At 42.4% G+C, this 18968-nt stretch overlaps 1 protein-coding gene across 3 annotated transcripts in view; it reads left to right on the forward strand.

Annotated features, from left to right (window-relative positions):
• The window catches only part of LOC115016626 (diacylglycerol kinase zeta-like), a 100266-nt gene extending 84672 nt beyond the window's left edge, over positions 1-15594 (forward strand). For all 3 annotated transcript variants that reach the window (XM_029444541.1, XM_029444522.1, XM_029444532.1), the window contains 8 exons: positions 2747-2836; positions 3749-3805; positions 4689-4738; positions 9448-9488; positions 9720-9840; positions 10307-10343; positions 10667-10766; positions 13432-15594. In XM_029444541.1, the coding sequence (XP_029300401.1) occupies positions 2747-2836; positions 3749-3805; positions 4689-4738; positions 9448-9488; positions 9720-9840; positions 10307-10343; positions 10667-10766; positions 13432-13548 (613 nt within the window). In that variant the 3' untranslated portion in view covers positions 13549-15594. The remainder of the gene's footprint in view (positions 1-2746; positions 2837-3748; positions 3806-4688; positions 4739-9447; positions 9489-9719; positions 9841-10306; positions 10344-10666; positions 10767-13431) is intronic.
• The last annotated feature ends 3374 nt before the right edge of the window (positions 15595-18968 follow it).

The raw sequence follows: 18968 nt of genomic DNA on the forward strand, positions 1-18968 counted from the left end.
TTGAGATTGCAGAATGTTCTAGCCGTGCTGGAACACCACCACTCACATGCTATCTGATGGCATTTATGAGCAAATGGATATGATTCCAAAGTTTTAGCACTTCCTTGCAAAATGTAGATGTTCTGTATTTACATGACTAAACAAGAGAACCACTATTTCTTCCTTAAAAGTCTCTTGACTCTGATATGCCATTAGTCATTCTTTCCTTCTCTCAGGTTGTTTTCTTCAACCCTCATGTTCTTGGCAAACAGAGCAGAGAGTTTTATCTTCTGATTTATCCGCCCTGACCTCCATGACAGCATCACAATACTGTTCTCCTGACAGAGCATCATTAGCATGACCAAGAGCTGCAGCCAGTTAGTCACAAACTGAGGTCCCGCATTTCAACAATGGACATATAAGTTGGAGTCATTTTTATTCGGACACTGACACCATTTTTCTTATTTAATAATTTGAGGAGGGGTTTAGGAATGATTGCTCTTTAATGAACTTTATTCTACTATATATTGCAGATATATATGATAGATCATGAAAATATGTCAGCAAACAGTTGTAATGTGTGCATTTAGACATAAATATGAGAGATATGAGTACTTTTGTTAGCAACAACATAGAAAACTGTCTCATGTTGTTCCATTACGTACATGTTATTGTGACCGTATCTGTGTTTACTCATTAGCATCGCTGCTCTTTTGTACCAGTTTTAGTAATGAGTGGTAGTTATTAGTACAAACACCAGCGAGCATGCTGCACTGACGGCATCGTTAAAGTTAATTGACTCTGTTTACGGCTGTTGGGTTCGGAGCCTGGAACTGTATTTACTTTTCATGTCATCTGAATTTAATTATGTGATGTCTCGTCGCCATGAACACTTTGATTATCAGCTATTGAAACAACAATTTAGATGATGTGACAATGTGCTATTATAAACACTTACAGGATCATAATATTGCTCCAGGCATTTGAGCTGCTCTCTGAATAAAAAAATAATCTAAATGTGAAGATATGGAGATTAGCATACAGAATAGAAGAGACGGAATAAATAAAGTAAAAAGGTACAATGGGAGTATAGGCAGAGCAATACAACCTGCTGATCCTAACAACACTTCCCTTTGGCTATGTGTGAGTGCGCACACACGTGTGTGAGTGCGCACACACGTGTGCGTGTGTGTGTGTTGGCGGGCTGATTTGCAATGCTGAGTGCACTGAGTGGGAGGACGAGGAGGAGAGAGGAGACCGAGAGGCAGGGGCAGAGTGAGGGAGAGATGGGTTTAGGAGAAAGATGGAGTCAGAAAAACAGTGGATGGAGAGAGAAATGCAGTCGGTGCACTCGAGAGTCACACCAATCTACTGTACTTAGACACACACACACACACACACTCTCACACAAACAGTGTAGCAGTTTGCCCACGCAGGGCCAGAGGTGAACGTTATTCCTCCCACTATAATTACCTCTCTCTCTTCTGCCCCCTATCCCTCTGTCTCTCTGACAAACACACTGAAACACACCTACACACCAAACATTGTGTTTAAAAAAAAAAAAGATTTCTTAGCTGATAGCTTCTCATGCTGTCAGTTTGCACTTCAGCATCACGTGGACATCTGTTAGAGCAGACACAATGAAGGTCTCGGGTCAATGACTAGAGGTAAAGGAAACTTAGAGAATTTGACTACATCCAGGAGATGTCACAGTCTGTGGCTTAAATGACTTCCCGTTGCATTTTCTTTTTATTAGTGTATTGACGGATGTTTCCGTGCTTTGCTAGGGTCACGTCAGCGACACAGTGTAGTAGCTACAGAGCCTACGCCTGCAGCTGACGTAGGTACTGCGTAACTTCTTGATGCAGAAGTACAGATAAAGTGTCTTCCTAACCAATCCATCTGTGGTCTGCCTCCTCTGTGGATAATGTTTGGCTAACTTAAGGCAATTGAAACTACGTGTTTAAGGCAGGAGATGCTAACTGTGGTGTTTGGTGTCCAAGTAAGGTCAGAACTGTATTCATCCCGTGGGAAATTGCTTTGCAGCAGTAGCAGTACAAAGAAAGAAAGAGTGCAAATATTCTAAATATGTCTAACTTCTTCTAACGGATTTCCCTGATTCTCGGTAGATGGGCACCAATGATGTGCTGTTCGGTGCTTGAATCTCCACCTTTTACTGTCCCTTTGTCACTTTGTAATGTTTTCAGTCAGGATTCTTTCTCTTCCTCCTCGGCTTGCAGTTGTAGCTGAAGTGTAGAGGGTTATTGGAAAAGGGTGACAGGATAAACATTATTGTCCCTTTTAGTCATTTATATGCTGCTACCAGTTTCCTTCTGCTTCCTGAGCTTGTCCTACTTTAACACCCATCAAAAAGACTTTCCTTTTCCTGTTCTCCACCAATGGCGTTATCTCACTCATGCTCATTATCTCAGTGTTCAACTCTTCAACTCTTTATAAAGGAAGGATACAAACTTCTCCGATAACTGAGTGCAGTGAAGAGGTTACGGAAAGGTTTGTGGCTCACAGTTTTGACAATCAGAGGCAGGCAGTCATCACATGACATCGTGTCACCAAGGGTACAATCATGGATGTTTTCAACCCTCTTATCTGTAAAAGTGGCATTATGTGATGTGATCTATTGCACTGCCTCCTGATGCACTGTGTTTACTTTATAGAGCCTGACAGGGATGTTAAAGTACGATTTTAATTTAGGGAAAAATACGTATTTTAGAAAACAGTCAGAGACTCTGCTTCCTATGTTCTGCAGTTCTTCCCAGAGGCAGCGAGTGAACAGTGACAGCTCTGCTGGGGACGTTTTAATACACAGCACAACACCTGTGACCAGCAAGCTCAGCAGGTTAGTACACACACACACACACACACACACACACACACACACACACACACACACACACACACACACACACACACACACACACACACACACACACACACACTGTAGAGTAGGGGTGTCAAACTCATTTTAGTTCAGGGGCAATTTGATCTCAAGAGGGCCGGAAAATCACAGCATAATAACCTATAAATAACAACAACTCACAACTTTTCCCTTTGTTCTAAAAAAAGGTGCAATTTCAACAATATTGTGCCTCAGTTTATCATTTACACATGTGCATTACAACTTACAGATCAGTGTGTATCTACAAAGACACAAAACATTTTGTCACAGGTATCTGGAACAGTATTTTACTTTATGATCAAAACAACTAATTTTTACACTTTGCAAAGTCATCCCGCGGGCCGGATTGGACCCTCTGGCGGGCCGGTTGTGGCCCGCGGGCCACATGTTTGACTTCCCTGCTATAGCATGTTACATGACAGAAGAAAACATGCATTAATCACAGACAAAGGAAGGAACATGAGAGTTCTAGTTGGTTGTATCTAATACCATTAATTACTATATTAGTCTGAGCAATGTTTTCTTTTTAAACAAGTACATGTTTTTATGGATAACCTGAACAATAACCTGGAAAAACAGGCCACTGTTAAACTTCTCTCTTACATATTTTACTCTTTAAACTCTTCACGGGAAAGACCGGAGACGGTCTCTGGTACTGAGGTGTGTCCTCCGGACATGGGGACAGATGCAAGTGTCTACTCTGCCCAGCAACAACAATGTTTACGTCTTTTTACATAAAAAGATTTCCCAGCTCAGATACAGGCTCAATACTACACGTCATTTTCAAGTGTGCTAAAGTACTTGTATTTTGTATTTTGTCATTAAGCTCTTGCTGGTTTGTGTGTTTTGCAGGGCGGGTTGCATCCATCGGTCCAACACCACGGCTGCTGATTTTAAACCCAGACTGAGGTCAGTACACTGACAAACACACACCATCACAGCAGTTCAACTATTTTTTAAATCATAATATATAAATATTCTATATAAATTCTCTCTTTTTGCGTGAATCAGGTGACAGCAGCTGTCAATATAATGCAGTTCAAAGCCAAACGTATGGCCTTATGATAACCTTCACCTTCATCACTGACCTGTAGCTTTGCTAAGGGTGTGAAACGCTGCCACGGGAGGCGTGATGTGGTCTGAGAGTTTTTATTCACTAACAACCCCTACGCATAGTTCCTGTGATGGTGTCAGTTTGAGTCGAGGCTCTATGTCACCTCCCTCTGCTCATTAAAACATACTGTCACTCATTAAAGCAAAACAGTACTCTGCTCATTAAAACACTGACAAAAGGTGTGTGTGTGTGTGTGTGTGTGTGTGTGTGTGTGTGTGTGTGTGTGTGTGTGTGTGTGTGTGTGTGTGTGTGTGTGTGTGTGTGTGTGTGTGTGTGTCAGATTTATGTTTATGGACAAACGCAAAACGAACAATGCGTTAGTCCATCTCTCAGTACTTTCTGACTTCTCTATCCTGCGTGTGATTTTTTTGTTTCTGGAATAAGATACACACACGATATTTGTTAGTATGATGCACTCATGCTGGTTTGGCTCTGCACATTGAGGATAATGAACATTTTGACTATTGCCTTCCTTATCCTTTAACTCCATCTACCGCTGATGAGTTCATGCAGTGCCCCTTTTCCACAGTGTATATCTGCTCTTAAAACACTACAACAATACATACAGCATAGATTGTGTGTGTGTGTTTGAAAGTGAGACTTATAGATTGGAGTGTTTGAGTGAACAGAAACAGTAAGTGGTTGATCAGCTTTTCTGTCTTTGCTCTCTTTGTCCAGACAGGAAAATAACCAAAAGACGAGTGAAACTGAGAGGGAGCGAGAAAAAGGTAACACACGCACACACACTTGTCAGCTACAAGGTTCTGGTCTGTGTGTAACACGCTATTTAGATTCATCTTTAAATCGGCAGCCAGGTCTGACAAGCTGCCTATAGTGTGTGTGTGTGTGTGTGTGTGTGTGTGTGTGTGTGTGTGTGTGTGTGTGTGTGTGTGTGAGAAAGAAAGAAAACGAGACAGCTCCTGTGTCTCCAGACAGAATGCTTTTTTCTTCTCTGACACATATTTTCTCAACCTCTGTCTCTTCACGCTCGCTCTGCATGCTGAGGGGTTGGGGTGTGTGGGAGCCTGAGCTGTCTTCTCTGTCAGCTTCACTGTGGTTTTATTCTCTTCTGGAACTTGCATGTTTTCACTTCCTGATCTGGTTCAGTTTTGTGTCTCTCTCTTGGTGGTGAGTTTGTCAGCAGTTATGTGTTGGATTCCAGTTCTGGTGTTTTGCATTTTTGAGCTGAACACAGCCCAGTTCTGCAGCAGCAGCAGCGAATACAGTAGGGCTGGTATTTCTCAAAGATGCTTATTGAGAGCCAGCTTCTTCAGAGGAAAATATTCCTACCAACCTTTAATACACGTACATTAATCTATATCTTTAAAGGATAATTCAGGGTTATTATATGTCACTTATACTCACCGATTGAATACCTGAGATGTATAAACACTGTGACACACTGCTTGGAAACAAACCAACAGTTTATTCAGATAATCTTAACCAATTATTATCATTATTAACACACTTTAGGCCTGACAGAGTCTTGGCATTTCAAAGTTGTCATTAGAAGTCTGGGCTGGATTACCTCTCATTATTATTAACCCCCTAATTTCTCCAACTTTCTGACCGTTGTGCCTGAATTAGTTAAGGATTTGAAATGAGTGAGTTGTCATTTGCTTGAATCAAAAGTGTATGTAAATATGCACCGTGTAAGCACACAATAATTGTTGCTTTTTAACTGGATGAAGGATTTTAGTCCACGGACGTCTGGATCTGAAGTTCTCAGAGAAATGAGCTGAGGAAAGATCAGTGGCAACTCGGCTCGCAGCCCCTCCAGTGGTCCGCTGAGAAGTGTTGAAACATTTATTTTACTTTATTCCATACCTGTCAACATTGGAATTTCAAAATAAGGGACATTTTTTGGTGGACTCTGCCCCAATTTTAACAGCTCTGAGCCACCCAGCCCCCATCCATATAATGTAAATGTAAACACATTAGGGACGGGTATATACATTCAGGAAATGCATGTTTATGTAAAGTATGTATTTTATTTATTAGTTAATATCATCAATTTATTTGATGATTGATGAGTTGTGTGGCTTTTGTTTCCTCCATGAGTACTTCCTTGCAATGGCAGAGTCAGGAAACATGTCAAACACATCACTGCGACTGAAATCATCGCAGAAGCTGAAGGCTACATTATTTTTGGCGCAAAGCATCGACATCTTTCCCTCAGCTCTGGGTCACTTGGTCTGCCTCCGACACAGCTAAAATCTGAATGGCACACTTTACAAAAAGCATGAAATTTGTCCGACTCTGCTTTTTATTAAATAAGGGAAGGTCTCCTCTCATTTGTTCAGGTACTTACATAAAGTTTAAACTTTTTTGGCAGGTACAACTGCGTCTCCATCTATCTCCCGGTCACTGTGACTCTCATCCATCTCTTTTCGTCTTCTTCTGTGTTATTCTTCCTGTTTTCTTCTTCTGTGTGTTTACTGCGGATAACATTTTTCAGCTCATGTTAAACATAATACTGCCACTGCCGGGAAAATATTTAAATGGGAGGAAAACGGGATAGAAGGAAAAATACTGGATAATCCCGGGAAAAACGGGAGGGTTGACAGGTATGCTTTATTCACTGGCTCCATTTTGTTTTGGAGAGGAGGAGACCTCTGAAGATAATTCTGCTCCTGGTAGAAACCTCCTGCACCATGAACAGTGAAGAAAACCTAGCTAACAGCTAACAGCTAGCACCCAACAGCCGACACCCAGACAGCCGACACCCAGACACCCAACAGCCGACACCCAACAGCCGACACCCAGACACCCGACACCCAGACACCCGACACCCAGACACCCGACACCCAACAGCCGACACCCAACAGCCGACACCCAACAGCCGACACCCAACAGCCGACACCCAGACACCCAACAGCCGACACCCAACAGCCGACACCTAACAGCTGACACCCAACAGCCGACACCCAACAGCCGACACCTAACAGCTGACACCCAGTGTTGCCAACTCCTGAGTAAGGAAAGTAGCTATTGGCTAAAAGTCACTAAATGACGTCATCGCCTAATTTGCGTTATCGACAATTTGCATGTAATAGTAATGGACGCTGTAGGAGAGAGGAATAACGTTGTGGGAAAGACAAAAAGTGTGTAAAAACACCCTAAATATGTTTAGAACTACAAAGGAACTTTCTTCTGTTGATTATTGTTTTTTTGTTTGTTTTTTTTAAAGTATACCATCACTTCTCAAAATAAAAAGACGCTAGATTTGTTGCTAGTAGCTTTTGACAAAAAAAAGTCGCCAAGCAGGTTTGGAAAGACGCTAAATTTAGCGAGAAAGTCGTCGAGTTGGGAACACTGCTAACGGCTAACACCTAACACCTAACACGCTCTCCTCCTGCTAATTTCAACACGGATTTGTTGTTCACAATGTAGAATCATCAGGGAAAACAGGGTGTTGCCCCTGGAAGCCCACGGAAGATCTCTGTTTGTCACACACACAGGCTGTGAAGTGAGCCCTTCTCACAGTGACTGGACTGTCGACCTCTAAAGTTCAGCTGAAGCTAACATGAGACTTGAATCTGAGTAGCATCTTTGTCCTGGCAACAAGCACACATGACTTCCAGGACGTATCCAACACTATTCTTAGTCTAGACCATGAGCGAAGCTTATGCGCTCCCTCACTGACTGCACCTGAACGCTTGTTGACTAGGATATAGACGGATAGCAGGACTTTCTCCTTCATTTGCATATTTAGTTTTAAGAAGCAGATTAGATATGGAAATGTTCAAATTCTTTCTTTTTGTCCAACATGCATGTTATTCTAAAGCAGTCATTCATCTTCTCTCTTTCACACACACACACACACACACACACACACACACACACACACACACACACACACACACACACACACACACACACACACACACACACACGTCACTTGCTCTATTGAACTCTCAGTTTGATGCAGTCAACCTGTCTGACCCTTATGGGCGCTGTGTGTGTGTGTATGGTGTGTGTGTAGGAAAGATGTGCCCAATTTAGTCTTTGAAGAGACAGAAAGAGGGGGGCAGATCTTTGCATAGCCTCGATGGATCCATAAATCTTCTCTCTTCCTATTTTTTCCCCCTCCTCTCTTCTCTTCCTCTCCTCTCCTCTCTTCCTTTCCTCTCCTCTCCTCTCTTCTCTTCCTCTCCTCTCCTCTCTTCCTTTCCTTTTCTTTCCTCTCCTATCTTTTCTCTTCATCTCCTCTCCTCTCTTCCTTTGCTTTGCTTTCCTGTTCTCTCGTTTCTTCTCTCTTCCTCTTCTCTCTTCCTCTCCTCTCCTCTTTTCCTCTCTTCTCTCTTCCTCTCCTCATGTCTTAAGACTGGCCTTCATTTTCTCCGCTTTACTTAATTCCTTCCTTGGGCTAAATTCATTTAATTCCTACATTCAAAGTATGTGTTGGGTTTTGTGGTTTGTGTGTTGTTTTTGGTTTGTCTTGCAGCCACAAAAGCTCTTAGATCTCTCTCCCCCTCCTCTCTCTCTGTCTGTCTGTCTCTCTCTCTGTCTTGTCTGTCTCTCTCTCTGTCTGTCTGTCTCTCTCTCGCTCTGTCTGTCTGTCTGTCTGTCTGTCTGTCTGTCTGTGTCTCTCTCTCTCTCTCTCACCCTCCCTCGCTCCCTCCCTCACACACACACACACACACACACACACACACACACACACACACACACACACACACACACACACACACACACACACACACACACACACACAAACTCACACTAAGCCTAACATAACTGGATTAGAACTCAGCTATTTAGAGAGAGAAGGAGTGAGAGCGAGTATTGAGGTCAGCCTAATAAACATTCATCTCGTATGTCAGCCTGGCGTCAGCCATATACACAGATCACCATGTTGTCTGTTTGAAATGGTTTTGATGTACATTATAATGATGATGCTTCTATTTGCTTTATGTGAAAGTGTAGGACATCACAACATGCAGTACGTATGGCTGTGCTATATATGAATCCCCAAGTTCTTTCTTAAACTTTTGTGAAAAAAAAAATATTGCACCACAGAATCTAAAGATCAACAAAGAAATACATCCTAAAGCCCTTTAAAAAAAACAATATATTCAGGTTTTTTTATTAAAACTTTAAGAGTTGTCTGTGCTGAATCCTGATTGGTGCATGGAAAGAAATCACCTTTTTCCAAATAGCCATCATTAAAACGGCTTCAACACACTTTAAAAAAATACTTTTACTCTATTGTCATTGTACTAATGACCTGTTGAAGAACCCCACAGCATCCCCATGTGCCTGCAGATGTGTGGGGCTTTAAGTGCTTTACCACAAATGACGTTCATTCACCAGTTTGTATTGACTCTAAACAGCCACTCTTCTCTTCCCTTCGCACACCCCTCTCTCTCTCTCTCTCTCTCTCTCTCTCTCTCTCTCTCTCTCTCTCTCTCTCTCATATATATATGTTTTCTAGAGATGCTGATCGAGTGTGTGAAGAACAAAGACGAGAAAAAGGTGAGTGACCCACAGAAAATGATCGCCAACTCTCCCTCAGCTCTGCACAACTTTTGAGCCTCTTTGAGCTGTTTTCATTGAAAAAGCTCTGACAAAGCTGCTACAGCAGACAGCCTGACTAGCTGGGGGACATAGTGGGAGTCAATCAATCAACTCTTGCAGCTTTAAGTGAAACCACTTTTCTGTTAATATTCGTAGTGGTTTCCAGTTTAACCCCTATTTCACCAAAAGCTGCAGGAGCTGCACCTGAAGGGGGCGGACCTCACAGTGCTGGATTCATCAGGCTGCAGTCTACTGCACCATGCCGTCGCTACAGGAAGCAAAGAGATGGTCCGCTACATCCTCGACAACGGTAACTGTAGCACATAACCATATGTTGTGACCGGATACGATTCAATAACATCGTGATGTGATTCTGATGCATTCTTGAGAGATGTCAGAGTGAAACATGGTATTTTACATTTTCAGCTTTTAGTTGCATTTAAAATCATAGTAAAATAAAAAATGTAATTGAACTTGCAATACTGTATATGGCTAACAGCTGCATATGAACGGAATTTGTTGCAGATGTAGATTTCATTAGTATATTATTTGTGAATTTAAATGATGAAAAGACAGGGAATGTTTACATGTTTATACTGTAAAGCAACTTTATTTGATCATCAGTTTCCACTGTGATAAGGAGAATTAATAAATTAAATTATTTTTTGGGGTGGAATTCACAGAAAACTGGAAAGAAAGACAAATATTTTGATTGTCTCCGTAGTGTAACCCTGATACTCAGTAATGTAATCTCTTTTCATGTGTCTGTTCTGCAGCTCCGAGTGAGCTGCTTGATGTCACAGAGAAACTACAGTAAGTACAGTCCTGGAGACCTTTTTTAAAACCTCCAGTGTCAGTGTGGCTGAGAACATGTTGTTAAAACTCTGGAAGTCTGTCCTGTGACTGTAGCACCAACTTTGATGTCATCCCACTGGGCTCTCCTCTGTTTGTATGTGCATGCCAACAAGTGTACCGAATGTTAAAGAGAATAAATAAACATAAGAAACCAAACCGAACACCTCGGGCTGCCTGATCATCAATGGTGCTTCGGCTCTCAGAAGACGGCGAGAGTCTCTCATGCTCGCTCTCTCTCTCTCTCCCTCTGCTGCTGTCTCTGTGCTCTCTTGGACCACCAGCGGGGAGACGGTTCTCCATCGAGCTGCCACTCTGTGTCACAGGACCATCTGTCATTATCTGGTGGAAGCCGGAGCCTCGCTGATGAAAACGGACCTACAGGTAGGTTCTGTGTCCAAGTGTGTGCGTGTGTGTGTGCGTGTCCAATATTTACTTGGAAATCTCTCCGAGATATTGTTGGACTGTCTCACCTTATAAATGTGATATGGACGATGGCGATGGCGGTGCCCATTTTTGATAACGACAAATAAACCCAAGAAACAACAATGCCCAAAACCCGACTTTAACACACACGGTGGAGTCGGTGACTCCCAGTCTTTGAGAATAATAGAGCTGCCTGCCCATCAATAGTTTGTTTGAAAGTGTTCAGGGAGAGTTGAATAGTCCTTCTGAACAACCAAAGGGAGCCACGTCTCTGTCCGGAGGTAAACCGAGGAAAAATAAAATAAAAAATACATAAATTAGTGGACAGTTCCAAAATAAATGCAATAATGTATCATCATTTGATCTACATTCATCAAAAAAAAAATTGGAGCCAGGGGATAACATGGATAACATGTATGAAACATGACCTCGGAGTAATAAAAAATGGTGAATTACTTTGAACTGAAATTATCAAGCAACACATCATTGATTCCCCTTTAATACAGTTGCATAATGATGGTGATAAGCTTCTCTGGTAAGAGTGGAAGCAATTCTCTCACAGGTGGACTAAAAGGGTGGGATGTTTCCACTGCATTTATATAGCGCTTTTCCAATCTTTGCAATCACTCAAGGCGCTCAGCTTTCACACCATCGGGAGCAATTTAGGGTTCAGTATCTTGCCCAAGGACACTTCAACATGCTGACTGCAGGGGCTGGGGATCGAACCACCAACCTTCTGACCAGTGGACGACCACTCTACCTCCCAAGCCACAGCCGCCCTGTGATTTAGACAAACGTTTGTTTTTTTGAGACTTTAAGTCCTAAATGCGTTATATAATCTTCACCAACCTTCAAGGAGCAATCTTGTACATTTATATTCTCTCCAATAAACATAATTTCACTTTTAGCCCCATGTATTGTGTAACCAGATATTTTACTGAATGATTCAATATCTTGTAACAGCGTAACAAGACTTTCTGAAGTGCCAGCTGCAATGCCCTTAATTAGACTTATTATCCACATTGCCAAAGGTTCTAGTGCTATGTTTAATTACAAACGGGGCAGGAAGTCTCCCCGTCTCACACCCAGATATAGATAAACTGGCTCTGATAAAGTATTCGGTCGGTCGTTCTGCATCTTCTGTCGTTTTGCTGTTCAGTTTTCCATTGAGTTTTCAACAATGTAGAAAAAGCTCCTCTCTGGCTGGACTCAGCAATGACCTAGATACGGAGAGAGGGAGAGAATGGAGGGAGAGAGGAGATAGAGGAGAAAGAATGGAGAGGGAGAGAGGAGAAAGAATGGAGAGAGGAAGAGGGGAGAGAGGAGAAAGAATGGAGAGAGAGGAGAAAGGGGGGAGAGAGGAGAAAGAGAAAGGGGGGAGAGAGGAGAAAGAGAATGGAAAGAGGAGAGACAGGGAGAGAGAATGGAGAGAGGGAAAGGAGAAAGAATGGAAAGAGGAGAGAGAGAGAGAGAGAGAGAGAGACAGAGTGCGAAGAGGGGAAGGAGAGACAAATAACTTGAGAAAGAAGATTATGATTTTGATATTTCTCTGTTTTATCTCCACGTCTCTCTGCCCTCACCTCGCTCTCGCTCTCGCTCTCGCTCTCTCTCTCTCTCTCTCTCTCTCTCTCTCTCTCTCTCTCTCTCTCTCTCTCTTTCTCACTCAGTCACTTCCTGGGAATGTTTTCAAATTTATACACACACATGCACACACACACACACACACACACACTGGACTCGACTAATTAGAGTCTGTTTTAAACTGTGGAAGTGATTGTGCATAGTGGCCCCTCCCCCCTTAACAACCACTTAGAATTATGTGTTTGTGTGTTTGTGTGTGTGTGTGCGTGCGTATGTGCGTATATGTATGTGTGTGTGTGTCTGTCCTCTCAAGGTCACATATTGTTTATTCATTTAGAATTCAGTTTTTTCTCATTATCAAATTTTTCTCAGTTAGAGACGATGCTTTTTTTTTTAACAGGACTTTTTAGTTCTAGAGAAATGTGAAATAGAAAACGGCGCTGGTCTGTAAACTCACTGTCACACACGTTTTAGACACGGCAACTGCAGCCTAATGAAACACCACAATCTCTCTGGCACAGAGGAGCGGAGAGGCAATTGGGAATAAGACTCTAACAAAAGCCTGCTTTGTTTTTAACAAGACTCAAAGCTCACAGTGCAAAAGTGTTAGCACAATCACCAGTGTGTTGTTCATTCTGTTTATTGTTCGAGTAGGTCTGACTGTGTTAAGCGCGGGGGGGGGGGGGGCAAACAAGGTGAATAGCTTGTTTTACTGTGCGGTGTCTTGTGAGAGCGTAGACCAGTGTATTCACATGCTGCTCGGATGTCGTTTTTCACATTTTAAAATGTAATGTTGAAACAACATAACGACGTCAGGAACTCATTTTACCCATTATTCCGAACACGTGAAACATTGGACCACGCCAGCCTGCAGTTTCCGTAATCCCGTTGACAAACCAAACCGATAAACCTGTAACTACAAGACAGTGTGAACACAGAGTCTGTGTAAAAGCCTTTATAATACACTCTGAGCTGAGCTGTTTGCCCACTGGTGGAATAAAAAAAGAGAAATAATGTGTCCTTGTTTGTGTGTCTTCATCAGGGTGAGACTCCTAAGAACAGGGCTGAGAAGGCTCAGGACTCTGAACTGGCGGCCTATCTGGAGAACAGACAGCATTACCAGATGATCCAGCGAGAGGACCAGGAAACGGCCGTCTGAAAGTGTTTATGAGCAGGGTGGTTCTCAGGAGACCGACGGCAGCACGCGGATGTCTAAGTGACGGGAGGACTGGTACACAGATTCCAGACGGAGGGTGAAGCTGTGCCAAAATTTGATCGCGACAAGCATTTGATTGAGTTCCGGGATGATCGGAATCATTTTCTACTGGCTTTTTGATAACAATTCAGGAGTCGATTTGGACTTGTTCCCTCTAAACATATCAAACAGATTCAAAAAGGACTCCATTCTCAAACTAGACGCGATGATCTACCACAGAATTTGACTCGTCTGCAGACTGTAAATGGTTGAAACAACTCAGGAAATGTAGTTTATTCCTCACAACCATGGAGAACAGTTACAGTGGCATCCTTGTTTAGAGGCTGCAAAGTGCATTAGATACCTTACCAAACCGTGAAGTGAGAAACTTATGAAATATCTTGTGTGTGCTTGGCCTAAACGGGCGGGGGATGGTGACATCCAAAGGATTCATGTACCGACCCCCCCCCCCCGCAGCCCTGATTAGTTTGTTAGTTGTGATTATTTTCCTCATAAATGCCAACTTCACTTATGTTGTGAACCTGCTTCGGTCGGTCTGACCTTACCCATCCGACTTTATCAATATATTGTACATACTGTACTGTATGTTGTTGACTTCTATTAACATATTTTAAAAAAAGAAATCTTGTTGGAAATAATCAAAGTGATGTTTTTTCTGGTGCCTGTGAGTGTGCGTGCGCTTTAGAGAAAATATTCTGTTCATATTCTATTACGAATCATGTATGATTACTATAGTTTGTTGTGCCAAACTTTAAAGCTTGTTTACATTTAAAGATATGCTTCACACAAATCATTGACGTTTTTTTTTCTAAACGCTAATGTGTGAGTGTTGAATTTAACGCCGACACTGTCGGGAACATTTCCATTTTTTTGGGGGGTTAAATCACATATTAAATCTCTAAAACGTGAAAGCTGAGAGGTTTTTTTTAAAGGCACGATGTCCAAATCCAGATGTAAGAGAAAAGTGGAGAAGACAATGACTGAAAGCCTGTAAACCTGGAAAAGTGATGGTGAAAGTTACTTCCTCCGCACATGTTCAGGTAACTCAGTCTGTACAGAACTGCAGAGATGGAGGCCGGACACCAACTCAACATTTCACTCCTTCCTTCATATGTACAGCAAGAGACAAAAGATACATACACGGAATAATGCAAACACAAACCCCCGATGATCTCACAAACCTGGATCCTGTTAGAACCGTCTACAAATAGACCAAGAAGCAGATTTGGAGTGATCAAAAACACTGGATATTCACGCACATGGCGCCACAGTCATTACATGACAAACGTTGTGAAGATTTTTCCACATACAAAGCCGAGGTGTCTCCACACTTGACTTCGCCCGCTGCCGCTTCGCCTCGACCTGTAATCCAGGAACACTGCATTGCATTCCACAGGTTTTGGTCTTTCGTTTGTGCATTGACTGGCAGCCAGTTTTTAATGACACAACTTCATGACTTTACCAAAGAGCTGTGAGATCTAGTTTGTTCCCAGCGTTACGGTCTGCTCAGCACAAGCAGAATACGCAGAGATCTGAGCGAGCAGCGACCCAGCTAACGCACGACCCATTTTCAATCGTATTTGAGGAAAAAAAGGTTTCTGCGAATCAAATCTAAACTTACTTTGTACACTCGGTTATTAGAACGTACTCTGACTGCTGAAATAATTAGTAAACCAAAAAAGACATTTCTAGCTTCACTGTTTTTTGCTTCGTTCCGTGAATTCTAGCATTTGAACTGTGTTGGCGTCTTCAGATTTACCATCGGCGGTAAACTCTCGTACGTACGGCATCGCATCGCTTTTGATTTTATTTACATCTGTGGCCAATCTAGTCTTTATGTTTATGAAGACATGGGTGTGAAATAGTTAATAAGTTACAGTTTAATTCTGTTTTTCTTCTCTTGTTTTAAAAATGTGTTGATATTTGTATGATTTGTTTTTTGGGATAAATATGAAGATAATAAAAGAAGGCAGTTTTTGTGAGAAAGACTCTAGGTTTTTTGTGTGTTTTTATAGTTATGGGATTCTATACTACTAAAGTGATTCAGCCTTTTATTATATAAATTCAGATCACAAAGCTCTTCTAAGATGGTCACACTTATTGTGAATCAATATAAATATCAAAGTATTTTGTACCGTACAACATGAAGCCTCCAATATTAATGGACAAACGTATCAGTATCTACATATATTTAGTTATTACGTCCATCCAGGTAATTATATATATATATATATATATATATATAATGATATATATATATATATCTATATATATATATATATATATATATATATATATATATATATATATATATCTATATATATATATATCTATCTAATATATATATATATATATATATATATATATATATATATATATATATATATATATATATATATCTATATATATAGATATATATATAGAAGAGATACTATAGAGATAGATGAGAGAGAGATAGATGAGAGAGAGAGAGGCCTATCGCTATCTATCTCTTATTATTATAATTATATATATATTATCTATTATCTATCTATATATAATATATATCTATATCTATATATCTATCTATCTATCTCTATCTATAATATATTATATAATCTATATATCTATAGATATCTATATATATATCTATATATATATATATATATATATATATATAGATATTTATATATATAGAGAGAGAGATAAGATAGATAGATATAGATATATATCTATCTCTCTCTATCTATATATATATATATATCTATATATATATATATATATATATATCTATCTCTATCTATATATATATATCTATATATATATATATATATCTATCTATCTCTATCTATATATATATATAGATATCTATATATATAGAGATATCTATATAATATATAATATCTATATATCTATATATATATATATATATATCTATATATATATATATTATATATATATAATATATATATAATATATATATATATATATATATAATATAATATAGATCTCGATATTATATCTATATCTCTCTCTCTCTCTCGCTCTCTCTATCTCATCTCTCTCTCTCATCTTCTATCTCTCTCTCTCTCTCTCTCTCTCAATCTCTCGCTCTGCGCTATAATATCGAGCTATATATATAGAGATGATATATAGATAGATATAGATATCCATCCATCCATCGTCTACCGCTTATCCGGGATCGGGTCGCGGGGGCAGCAGCTCCAGTAAGGAACCCCAATCTTCCCTTCTCCGGGCCACATCCTCCAGCTCCGACTGGGGGATCCTGAGGCGTTCCCAGCCAGAGAGGAGATATAATCTCTCCACCGAGTCCTGGGTCTTCCCGGGGTCTCCTCCCAGCTGGACGTGCCTGGAACACCTCCCTAGGGAGGCGCCAGGTGGCATCCTTACTAGATGCCCGAACCAACTCAACTGGCTCCTTTCAACGTAAAGGAGCAGTGGCTCTACTCCGAGTCTCTCACGGATGGCTGAGCTTCTCACCCTATCTCTAAGGGAGACGCCAGCCACCCGTCTGAGAAAACCCATTTCGGCCGCTTGTACCCGTGATCTCGTTCTTTCGGTCATGACCCAGCCTTCATGACCATAGGTGAGGGTAGGAACGAAGATCGACCGGTAGATTGAGAGCTTTGCCTTCTGGCTCAGCTCTCTTTTCGTCACAACGGTGCGGTAAAGTGACTGTAATACCGCCCCCGCTGCTCCGATTCTCCGGCCAATCTCTCGCTCCATTGTCCCCTCACTCACAAACAAGACCCCGAGGTACTTGAACTCCTTCACTTGGGGTAATGGCTCATTCCCTACCCGGAGTAGGCAATCCACCGGTTTCCTGCTGAGAGCCATGGCCTCAGATTTGGAGGTGCTGATCCTCATCCCAACCGCTTCACACTCGGCTGCGAACCGATCCAGTGACTGTTGAAGGTCACAGACCGATGATGCCATAAGGACCACATCATCTGCAAAGAGCAGCGATGAGATCCTCAGGTCACCGAACTGCAACCCCTCTCCTCCACGACTACGCCTCGATATCCTATCCATGAAAATCACGAACAGGATTGGTGATAAAGCGCAGCCCTGGCGGAGGCCAACATTCACTGGAAACGAGTCCGACTTACTGCCGAGTATCCGGACACAACTCTCGCTTTGGGCGTACAGGGATTGGATGGCCCTCAAAAGTGACCCCCTCACCCCATACTCCCGCAGCACCTCCCACAGTATCACCCGGGGGACCCGGTCATACGCCTTCTCCAGATCCACAAAACACATGTAGACCGGATGGGCGTACTCCCAGGCCCCCTCCAGGATCCTTGCGAGAGTGAAGAGTTGGTCCGTTGTTCCACGACCAGGACGGAATCCGCATTGTTCCTCTTCAATCAGAGGTTCGACTACCGGCCGAACCCTCCTTTCCAGTACCTTGGAGTAGACTTTACCAGGGAGGCTGAGAAGTGTGATACCCCTGTAGTTGGCACACACTCTCTGGTCCCCCTTTTTAAATAGGGGAACCACCACCCCGGTCTGCCAACCCCTAGGCACTGTCCCAGACTTCCACGCAATGTTGACGAGGCGTGTCAACCAAGACAGCCCCTCAACACCCAAAGCCTTCAGCATTTCTGGACGGATCTCATCAACCCCTGCGGCTTTGCCACTGTGGAGTTGTTTGACTACCTCAGTGACTTCCATCAGGGAAATTGACGATGATCCCCCATCAGCTTCCAGCTCTGCCTCAACCATAGTCGGATTCAGGAGTTCCTCAAAGTGCTCCTTCCACCGGCCGATAACCTTCTCAGTTGAAGTCAGCAGGGTCCCACCCTTGCTGTACACAGCTTGGATGGTTCCTCGCTTCCCCCTCCTGAGGTGCCGGATGGTTTTCCAGAAGCACCTTGGTGCCGACCGAAAGTCCTTCTCCATAGCTTCTCCGAACTTCTCCCAGACCCGCTGCTTTGCCTCTGACACGGCAGAAGCTGCCGCCCTTCTAGTCCTTCGATACCCTGCAACTGTTTCCGGAGTCCTCCCGGATAACATAACCCGGAAGGACTCCTTCTTCAGTCGGACGGCTTCCCTGACCACCGGGGTCCACCACGGTGTTCGAGGGTTACCGCCCCTTGAGGCACCTAAGACCTTGAGACCACAGCTCATCACCGCAGCTTCAGCAATAGAGGTTTTGAACATCGCCCACTCAGGTTCAATGCCCCCAACCTCCACAGGGATGGCTGAAAAGCTCCGCCGGAGGTGTGAGTTAAAGATCCCCAGGACAGGGGCTTCCTCCAGACGTTCCCAGTTCACCCGCACTACCCGTTTGGGTTTACCAGGTCTGTCCAGAGTCTTCCCCCACCCCTTGATCCAACTCACCACCAGATGGTGTTCAGTCG

This window comes from Cottoperca gobio, chromosome 2 (assembly GCF_900634415.1).
Source record: "Cottoperca gobio chromosome 2, fCotGob3.1, whole genome shotgun sequence".
NCBI classification, from domain to species: domain Eukaryota; kingdom Metazoa; phylum Chordata; class Actinopteri; order Perciformes; family Bovichtidae; genus Cottoperca; species Cottoperca gobio.